General features: G+C 38.5%; 1 protein-coding gene across 4 annotated transcripts in view; it reads right to left on the bottom strand.

The window, feature by feature from the left end:
- LOC107145524 (1-phosphatidylinositol 4,5-bisphosphate phosphodiesterase beta-4) overlaps positions 1 to 11,238 on the bottom strand; it is a 92,775-nt gene that overhangs the window by 30,611 nt on the left and 50,926 nt on the right. For all 4 annotated transcript variants that reach the window (XM_015489571.2, XM_048811298.1, XM_048811296.1 and 1 more), the window contains 4 exons: positions 8,371 to 8,459; positions 7,492 to 7,642; positions 2,647 to 2,696; positions 2,433 to 2,498 (listed from right to left, as the gene is read on the bottom strand). In XM_015489571.2, coding sequence (XP_015345057.2) covers positions 2,433 to 2,498; positions 2,647 to 2,696; positions 7,492 to 7,642; positions 8,371 to 8,459 — 356 coding nt within the window. The remainder of the gene's footprint in view (positions 1 to 2,432; positions 2,499 to 2,646; positions 2,697 to 7,491; positions 7,643 to 8,370; positions 8,460 to 11,238) is intronic.

Below are 11,238 nucleotides of genomic sequence, written 5' to 3'. Positions count from 1 at the left end.
GGTGGAGGATGGGAAAGGCAGCGGAGCACAACAGACACTAGTATGGCAATATGTAAATCAATGGATGTGTAACTGATGTGATTCTGCAATCTGTGTATGGGGTGAAGGTGGGAGTTCATAACCCACTTGAACCAAAGTGTGGAATATGATATGTCAAGAAATTTGTAATGTTTTGAACAACCCACAATAAAAAATTAAAAAAAAAAAAAAAACCAAATACATGACTGGTGTGATGCTACATCCTGCACAATCAGAAGCATGAGAAATCACTACAAAAAATAAAAAAAAGAGAGAGCCTAGAGAAATGGCAGAAAATCTTTAATGCTTTAATCTTCAGGATATACAAAGAACTCAAAAACTTAACATCCAAAACCCCAAATGACTCAATCAATAATCATCAAAGGAACTGACTGAACAGGCATGTCACAGAAGAAATATGAATGGTCAAAAAGGCAAAATGTTCTTTCTGACAAGTGGATGCTGATCCATAATGTGAGGGGGCATGGAAAAAAAATGGAGGAACTTTGATTGGGCAAAGGGGGGAGGGAGGGAAGGTAAGGAGAAGGGGTATGGGGGCAGGAAAGATAGTGGAATGAGATTGACGGACATCATTACCCTAGGTACATGTATGACTGAACAATGCTACATCATGTATAACCAGAGAAATGAACAGTTTTGCTGCAATTGTGTACAATGAATCAAAATGCATTCTGCTGTCTTATATAGTTTATTAAAATAAATAAACAAATAATTTTTAAAAAATATGAAAAAATATTCAAAATCTCTAGCAATTAGAGAAAGGCAAATTAAAACCACTCTGAGATTCCATCTCACTCCAGTCAGAATGGCAATTATCAAGAATACAAGTAACAATAACTGTTGATGAGGATGTAGGGAAAAAGGTTCACTCATATATTGCTGGTGGGACTGCAAATTGGTGCAACCACTCTGGAAGGCAGTATGGAAATTCCTTAGAAAACTTGGAATGGAACCACCATTTGACCCAGCTATCCCACTCCTCGGTATATACCCAAATGACTTAAAATCAGCATACTACAGTGACACAGCCACACCAATGTTAATAGCAGCTCAATTCACAAAAGGTAAGCTACAGAACCAACTTAGGTGCCCTTCATCAGATAAATGGATAAAGAAAAAGTGGTATATATACACAATGGAATATTACTCAGCTATAAAGAATAATGAAATTATGGCATTTACCAGTAAATGGATGGAACTGGCGAATATCATGTTAATTGAAATAAGCCAGTCCTCCCAAACCAAAGATGGACATGTTCTCTCTGATAGGTGAATATTAACCCATAACAATGGAGGGTAGAGAGGGGATGTATAGAAATTCTTTTGATTAGACAAAGGGGAATGAGGGGAGAGGGGATGGGAATGAATCTGATATAACTTTTCCATGCTCACATATGAATACATGATCAGTATAACTCCACATCATGTTCAACCACAAGAATGGGATCGAAATTGTAATGGGTTGCACCACATGTATGTATAATATGTCAAAATACACCCTACTGTCATGTATATCCAAACAAAAAAAAAATTTAAAAAATGAAGTTTCTTTTGCTCTTATTGCCCTTCACAGAAAAGGGCATACACTGTCCTCCCAGCAGTAGCCGCAGCAGCACGTGTTACACAGTTTAGAAAGGAAAATGATACTGCATTTTTTCTCCCTTCTTTGTGAGGGAAGAATGGAAAAAAGGATCTTGTTTGTGAGCTGGGATATTTTTCAACACCTGGAGAATTCTTGGGCCCACCTACAGATGTTCTCTTAAACTTCCAACTAACCCTTACAATTTCTCCCAATCATTGCCAAAAAGATTTCTTATGGGTTAAAAGGAAAAATAAATATGTTTCAGAAGTAGGCTCCTGAGCAGGGCTTACATAACCCTGAGTTGGGGAAATGAGAAGTGTTCCCTCTCCAGGTGTTGAGGTAGGAAGTACAGAGCTTACTAGCTTCTTCCTCCACACAGTGTGTGCTGAACTATCAGACCCAGGGAATTAAGATAACCTACAGCCATCGTGTGAGCTAGTCATCGACAGTCAGGCTGTCACCAAATGTTTTATATAACTGTTCTCCCAAGATTTTAAAAGTTATATTATTAGTGGAAGAATTTTGAAATGGGTGAAGCTTCATTACATTTTTTAGATAATTGTTAGAAATGCAGGCTACAAAGCAGTGACAATGGAACCCTAATGGATTCTGTATTGCAATTCCATTGCAAATCAGTTAAAATGAAGATACTGCTGTCTGGTTAGCTAGGATGAGCTCCTAAGTAGTGCTTTTGTCTATGAATAACTGTTCCATACATAACACAAAATAGAAGCTATAGCTTTTCATCAAAGTGAAACACAAAAAGAAAGCGAATGAAATTAAACACGCACATGCACACAAGACATTGTACCTTTGCATGTTTCTTCTTTAAAGAATTTAGCTCTTTCTGTTGTTTCTTTAAATGCTTCAAGTAAGCCTGTGGGGGGGGGGAAGAGAATCCAAAATAAGTTGTGTGTGCGTGTGTATGTTTTGTAGTCAGAATGATTGCAATTGGAGAGAAACAAAAATATTTTGGTTTTACCAACATGCATAATACAAGAGTGTCTGCAAAATGGTCCAATTACCTTCATCTGCTTTAAATCTTCTATCCTCACTTGAGGGATAAGTTCAATGCCTAAAAAAAGTCATTAAAAGTTACTGTGCATATTAAAAATCAGAAAGGATAACTGTTCATCTGAAATTACAGATTTGAAAACTTATCTAATGACTTTGAAGCAGAATTACATGTAATGGTATGGATATGAACACCTTAAATTCCTATGATACAGCATTTAAATAGACCATTGAAATGATTAGTGTCTTAGGCTCCCTACAAGAAGAGCCTGAGAAGTCTCCTTCTCACAAACAAGATTTCTGTGCATATGACATACTGATGGTAGACTCTCAGGAGAAATCCAAAAGGGAGAGAGAAAGAGGGAGGATAGGGCACAGGAAGAAACAGGGTGTACTTCTAGCAGAAATGCACTCTCAGCCTGATCCTATGTATAAATGGCACTCTTGAGAGTCACTCTACCAGGATGAAAGGAAGGTGGGCTTTTGTGACTTCAGATGAGTCAGCTATGAGCTTCAGAGGTTTTATAAAACCTTTCAGGTAAGAGAACTCCCATGGTTTGGGCAAATTTCTGGAAAAGAAGCAAGTCAACATTCTTAGCAGCTGGTGGATGGGCTAAGCAACTCCAAAAAGGGATCTGATCAGGTACAATGTCATCTATTACAGTTACTTTAATCTTCTGCATTTCAAGACATATAATATCAGTCAACTAACTCCCAATGCTATTCCCAAACTTAATCATCATCAAAGAACAAAATGCTTTTTTTTTCAGTATCATTCTTTTAACAAATTTCATCTTTGTACGTTAGTAACTATAGAGTGAAGCAATATACAGGACATAATGAAAATTATTGTATAACAGGATGCTGCCATTAGAACCCCCAGTAATGCAATAAGTCAGCCAACTATCTGAGTAAAGCTAGCCCAGGTGTTGTTATGGCAACCACCATTGCAGAAGAATCTGAATCCTTAGTGGTTTCTGTTCACAGATTTTCATTTGGGGCCAACAAAATGAATGTGTCCTCTGCACTGTAATTGATTTTCATTAGAATCCCAAAGGCCAGGGTAGGATACATTCAAGAAACATCCAGCATCAAGTCCCAGGCCAGTATTTCTCCAGCTTGACTCATTTTAAGATTTGCACATCCAGTATGAGGGTGGGAAGGCTGCAGAGACAGACTCTTGATAGAGAGAAATCAGGGTTGGCATCTATAACATTTTAGGAGAGGAGTGTGAAGGGTTTGTGGGGTCCCTCTCTGATGTCTTGTGTCTGATATCACAAGCCACCTTCCTGCTTTTTGGCAGAGAGTAAGTGAAAAGGTGGTGTAGGGCAGGGAACTGAATCCTGGCACAGCTAATAGCTCTTTACCCTTGAGTCTCAGTTCTGTAGCCTATAAAAGGAATATGCAGGATTTGGGAGGCATATAAGATCCTTCAGAGATCTACCAACTACTATATGATCTTGACCCAGATGACTAGATTTTCTTTTTTCTAAATATTGAGAAGTAGGAACCTGCAAAAACTTACACCTCCCTCAATAACATTTGTACACTGTTTCAGAAAGACACAAATATCTTGTAAAAGTTTTGGTTCCTATATATGATCTAATTAGAACAAAGAAACACATTTTACAGATAAGGAAACTGTATATACTCAGTTCTATCTATTTGCCTAGAGCAGTGTGATCAGTAAAACTTTTATATTTTTTTCTTTTTTTTTTTTTAGTTGTAGATGGACACAATACCTTTACTTTACTTATTTTTATGTGGTACTGAGGATCAGTGTCTCACACGTGTGAGTCAAGTGCTCCACCACTGAACTACAACCCCAGCCATGGGTAGAAATTTTTGATGACAATGGACACCTATGTGCAAGGTGTCCAATAGAGAGCCACCACCTACATGTGTGGCTCCTGAGCACCTAAAATATTGCAAGTGTGAATAAGAAACTCAAGGTTTAATTCTCAACCTTAAATGAAATTAAATACATTAAAAAGCCACAAGTGGCTTCAAGTCTCTGTCTTGGATGGTGGGCAATTACAGGATTCTCTGGTAGGAAAGTAGGTCAAGTAGCACATTTCAGGCTCCAAAGATTCTGGCTAATTGAATTTCCACTATATAAAGTTTCATTCTTATCAACATAGTTCCTCTAAAATCACCTGTTTTCTCTCAATCCCTAATTTGAAAATTAACTAGGAACTGAGTAATTTCTTTTTAATTCTTTGTCTTTAAAATGGAAAAGGTTATGAAGCAGCATGGGTGCAGTCACTGCAAATCCAGGAGAAGCACTCTGAGAACCTCCCAGCCAGCGCCGCACCTTTGGAGAGGAGAGGAATCCACTCGGCTGTACACCATGCCCTTGCCACATGGGATTTTTCTCAGGGCCTTGTTTCACCAGCACCTCTCTTTTGTTTTTTTCTTCTGTTTCTCTTCCTTAGTTCCTACTGACAACACCAGTGGTCCACCAGAGCTGGCATTCCATGTCTTATGCCATATCAAGGTTTTTTTTTAAAGCCAGGTTCCCACCCTCATCATCCAAGTGTCTCTGGCTCCACAGTAATTTATTTTATAAGTTCCTGAGTCCTGTCCATAATTTCTTCTCAAAACGAATTCTTCTGTTTTTGTATTATTTTTTTATTACTGCCTTTAGTTATACATAACATTGGGGTTCATTTAGACGTAATCATACAAGCATGCAGTGTAATTTGCTCCACCTCAGTCCCCAGTATTTCCTCTTTCCCCCCACTCCTCTTTTCTCCACTTCCCTTTCCTCTATTCTCTATATCTTCCTTCTATTCATTGTTTTTTTAAATTTCAGCTTTATGTATATTTACATAAAGCACTGAGAACTATTTCTTCTTATAAATTTCTCTTTTTTCTATTTTCTATTTATTCTGCCTAACTATTCTTATCACCCCTCCACTTGATCTGTCCCTCCTTCCTCCTCTTAATCTACCACAGATTTACTATCACGTTTCTTCCCAGATGTATCAGCAACAGCTTGAACTTACAGATGTTCGGAATCAGAATTATTTTCCTCTTCTCAATGACTCTCAGAAACAGTTCCTCCTCTTAACAACTCTACTTTGCTTACCATCCGGCTCTGGGACCTCACCTTGAAGTCTCTGAGTTTTCACTGACCCTATCACTCCCTAAGGCTCATATTCAAGCTATTCTTCCTTCCTATTCTTCCTTCTCTTTCTTTTTACCCATTTTTCCTTCCTATTCATCCTTCCCTTTCTTTTTCTCCTTCTGACTACTCCTAGCTCTATCCAGGCCCTCCTTTCCCACTGTCATTCTTTCATTAGCCACCTCCTTTCTAAGAAGAAAGGCTGCTTAACCCTTCTTAGACATGGTCCCAGAAACACACTGATGATGAGGTGGGTCTCACCTGTAAACCTTTTTCTCTGGTTGTTAACACTCTATAAATATAACATGGTATATGCTGTGACAGAGCATGATTCTTAATGAATCTTAGCATCTTGCCCTTTCAATTAATTCTTCTGCCAAGACAGTACTAATCTTCTTAAAATTCTTCATTCATTGCTGTGCCCCATCTCCTTATTGGGGTGATCCAAGAAACCTTTCCAGACCAGGAAGAAAGCTTGCCATGACCTATTAGCATTGCCTGTGCCCTCTTTCCCTGCACTGAATTGCTTTCCATCTCGTTCTTGCCCAGGCTGCCTTCTCTGGGCTTCTCCATCCTTCTAAAACTTTCTATTTGAATCAGATCTATGTTTTAAGGTCCAGCTCAACTGGGACCTTACCCTCCTCCCCACTTGCAGGTGTCCTGAGTAAGCTGCCCAGATGAACAATAGGGAGACCCTTCTTGTCAGAGCATCCATGGGGAAGACTAGAGCAGAGTGACAGCTGCTTGGCTCCTTCAAATGCAGCCTTCTTGGGAACCAAGGTAAAGCAGCTCTAAACACAAGCATGTTCCCTCTGGAACAAGGATCACGGCTGTCTTAAGTTGGTCACACTCTTTCTCAGGCCACCTAACACCCTATAATTTCTAATGTCTTTATGTATTGGTAGGTGTGAGACAAGAACTTTAACACAGCTCCCTCATTTTCCACTGTCCATCTCTGACTGAGTGGCTAATGTTCATAATGACCAGGGCCAGTATGCAATGCCCAAAGCCTGTGTCATTACATTGCTCCATGTTCTTTTCAAGAAAAAACAGACAAACAGCTGGAGGACCAGGGCAAAACTGAGATACTTTGTGCCTTCTCATTTTCTAATTTGTTTCCCAAAGCTCAATGCACAGTTTCCCACTAAATTGCTACATTGCTTTGGATTGGAAAAGTCTGTCACTTCTTACCTTTAACTGCAGCACTGTGTGTACATAAGTGTAAGAAAAACTTGATTTCCTTATATTGAGGACACTGAATTCATGCATAAATGAATAAACAAAACTGACAGTAGGAATCCATAAGGTAAAATAAAAATTCTTATTGCTGTAAGAAGAGTGACTGTCCTAAATGATTCAAGGTCAAGGAGGATATTTAAAATGTTTAATTATCAGTGTAGGATGAGCACCATTGAATCAGAATAGAAGTCTAGCCAATCAGAATGAAAGTGCCTTGCTTTTGCTAAGGCTGGTTTTGAACTCTTGATCCTTCTGTCTCAGCCTCCAGAGGCACTGGGATTACAGGTGTGCACCACTGTGCCCAATTTTCACCCCCTATTAAACAGGGAAATTAAGTGCTTTGTCCAATCCATAAGAAAATGTGCTCCTTTGCAGTTTTAAGATCAAGTGAAAACTGGCAAAATTAGTGATTCTAAATCCCCTTATGAAAGACAATTAATAGCAGCTCCAATTGCCAGAAGAGGTAAGGAGCCCCACAACTCTACTGCACCTTTCTTGGCTTCCACGCCGGGGCCCAGGGCGGCTGTGGTGGTGGGTCTGAGCTCGGAGCTACTCTGAGGGGTCACATTGGCTTTGGCTGGGTTGGCCTTTCCTTTCTTGTCGTTCTTGGAAGTGTCGCTGGGCACATCAGCTATGTCACTCTGGAACAAAAACATTCAGACTGACCCAAATGAATGTCACCCAAGATTTAATATCTTACACATTGTTTTAGTGGATTCCATCTAGCCTCAGCCTCTCCTGTTTCCCTGCCCTGGGGTTTTACTCTCTGAAAGGGTCTTTGCCTGGGAGGAGTAGAGAAGATGTGGATTCCTTAGGCATTAGCCAAAGGATGGAGACAAGGAAAGATAATGGAACACCTTTCCAGCTCCTGGAGAGAGGGTTGCTTCTACTCCAAATGGAGGAGTTTGGTAAATAAAACATTTACAAATAAAAGAATCAACAAAGCATGAATTGGAATGGGAGGCATTGATACAAGGGTTAAAAGTTAAAAGTTAAAAGGTTAAAAGTGAAGACAAATGCTGTCTTCATTCATTCACTGAATTGGGTTAGTTAGTTCTTCAAAAGCATTTTATATTGTAAATTGCTCTAATATCATCACAGATGTTTTCCAATTCATTTCTAATGGGGCAGGGGTCCTCACATGTGCTAAGCTACTATCATAGAAGTGGCTTTTTCTGATGGTGGCCACATTTTACTCAATAGCCTGTATTGTTGTAGACCCTTGAAACTATTAGGAAATCAATAAGCTCAGTTTTAAAACCCCCTTTAAATCTTCTTCAATAATTTATTACTTTGTCTTGCTTTTGTAATCACAGTTTGGTGACCAAACTCCCCACCTTACTATATCTAATCAACCATGTCTACTTACAGTTTCAATGCCCATAGCTCTCATTTGGTCTGCTCTCTTTTCTGTAATTGAGAGAAATTTCTTTGGATCTGATAAAGCATCCACAATATCTGAAAAAGAAGACGCAAGAGCTGTCAATTCTCTGTCTTACTGAAAACACCAAGAAAATACAGCTAATAAATTCTCCATATCCTGGACACCTGTGAAGCTTTCCATTAAGAGTCTTCTCCTAGGATGAAATACATGGGTAAAAAAGCACAGCTAGTTGCAAAAAAAAACAAAACAAAACAAAAAAAAAAAAAACAAGAAATAAAGAAAGGCAAGAGTCAAAGACCAAATGACTTCCTCTACCCTCTTTGTTGTTCCCCAAATAATGAAGATGGAGGAGGGCAGGGCGAACCAAATGAGCTGCCATGGGTTCTTGACTTTTCATTTACTTTGTGTGACTTTGAGCAAGTTGATTTATACCCCTAGCGTCAGTTTCCCCATGTGAAGATTGGGGTAGATACCACCTGTCCTGCAAAGTTAATGTGAGATCAATGAGATGATGAATGTAGAAATATGGTAGGTGCCACTAACACTATCCTATTTTAAGATTCAGAAGGCTAATGTTTAGTTAAAGCTAATTTTATTTCCATGGTAGATAAACTGAAATATTTCTCCAGTGTTTTCTCAGCTAGGACTTGCACTTGAAAAACAGTAAAATTTCGGGGCTAGGGTTGTGGCTCAGTTGCAGAGCGCTTGCCTCACACATGTGGGGCACTGGTTTCAATCCTCAGCACCACATAAAAATAAATAAACAAAATAAAGATATTGTGTCCATGTGTAATTAAACAATATTTTAAAAAACAGTAAAATTTCATCTTTTATATAACATTGTTTGATGAGTTCCAAGTACTTTCAGAGTTTCATATAATTTTGCATAATTTACCAACACTATAGAAGGAATAATTGCTCTTCCTAAAACACTTTGTAATTTACAAATTTTAAAAATGGCTTTGGTTTATACATTTTTCCCTAACAGAATCACCTTCCTAATTACATTTTTAAGATGAATTTTCTCAGCACATGGGACATATAATTCTGTTTAAATGTTTTCCTTTCCTTTTTTAAATACAAATTTAAATAAGCCCATGGTAAATGTTTAAGTGTATAAAGTAAAAAATTCAACCTTCTTTCCTGCCAATCCTTTACCTCGAAGGTAAATATTGTTATTCATTGCCTGTATGCTTCTAGATTTTTTTTAAGACTCCAAATGGTTTCATAGTTTTCTGTACCAGTTTTTAAAATTTCACATATCTTAAAAATACTTCCACGTTGGCAATTTGGATCTTTTATGTTAGTTGTAAGAGATGATTAATATTCCTTTTCCTGGATAGTGGTAATCTCTTTAACCAGTTTCCTATTGGTAAACAATTGGGGTCCTTTCAGTTATTTGCTATTAAAATACTGTTGTGGTGAATGTCGATGAACACTTCATAGCAATAGCTTTGTATGTGTTCAAAGGATAATTCCTAGAAGCTAGAATGGTAGCTAAGGAAGTGTATTGGTACTGTGGTTGTTTTTGACAAATTGCCCTCCCCAGATGCTGAATCAAATTATTTTCTACTAGTAGTATATGCTGAGGTCTGATTTTGGTTATCACATGTGGCCCCTGAGAACATTTTGCCCCTTTTTAATGGATGTGGACAAATTAATTCTTAAACCTTGCTCAGGGAAAGAATCACAGTTAATTATTTTTGAGAATTAATATTTAGGAATTTATCTATTTTAAGTCTATAGGCAGGTAGTGTGTAGTTGGAGGTGCAGGTCACTGGAGGGGGAGTCTTTCGGGGTTATATTTTGTTCCTGTTGAGTAGATCTCTTTCTTTCCCTTCCCGATTGCTATGTCCTGAGCTATTTTCCTCCTCCACACCCTTCCGCCATGATGTTCTGCCTCATCTGGGATCCAGAACAATGGAGTCAACTGACTATGAACTGAAACCTCTGAAACCATGACCCAAATAAAATTTTCCTGCTTTGAAATTGTTCTTGTCAGGTCTTTTGGTCATGGTGATGAAAAGGCTGACCATAACGAATAATAATATCATATCTAACAAATTTGGCAGTAATTTCTTACTATGACATAATACATAGTCCACCTTAATATCTTCCCCACTTAGAGTAGATTTGTTTGAATCAAGATACAAAGTCCACTCTATGTCACTGACATACTGTATCTCTGAAGTTAATCTCTTCTATTTGATTTTTATATTGCATGTATCCAAGACATATCAGGTGCCCTATAAAAATGTCCCTTATTCTGCACTTATCTCCATTTTTCTCCAGCTCTAAGGCTTGACATTCTCCTTTTGCAAGAATACTTGATAGAAGGTGCTGTGAATTCATATGGATCACATGGAGGGACATAAAGCCTGGTTGTTCCTCTTGGGATGGTAAATTTATCCAGTAGGCTCATCTTGATCTCTGCATCTCTATAAAATATGGCTCTTTCCCTTCACAGCCAACTGCTGTCCCTCATGGTAATACTTTGCATCCAACAATACTGTTCACGGTACTGTCATCTCTCTTCAGTTGCATTTCATAATGAGGACATATGAAGCTATGAGAGCTCCTCTGATGCTGACTCAGCTCCTTCCTGTACTGAATCCCTATGCTCTGTGGTCACTAGTCATCTACCAAGAAATGATGTGTTAGGAGCAGCACATGAGTTTCCTCAAGTCATCCGCATGCCATGGGATGGGCCTTATGAATCACATACAGCACATGGGGATGCATTTTGACCAAGCCAGACTTTTCAACTGTGTCTGACTCACATATGCCTCTTTGTCTTTTCAACCACACTGTCAAAGGGCAAAGTGAGATTTAACTTTGTCCACTTAACTATCT

The sequence above is a fragment of the Marmota marmota genome, unplaced genomic scaffold (genome assembly GCF_001458135.2).
Source record: "Marmota marmota marmota unplaced genomic scaffold, marMar, whole genome shotgun sequence".
Taxonomy (NCBI): domain Eukaryota; kingdom Metazoa; phylum Chordata; class Mammalia; order Rodentia; family Sciuridae; genus Marmota; species Marmota marmota.
The sequence above is the reverse complement of the archived record's forward strand: the minus strand, read 5'-3'. Positions and strand labels throughout refer to the sequence as shown.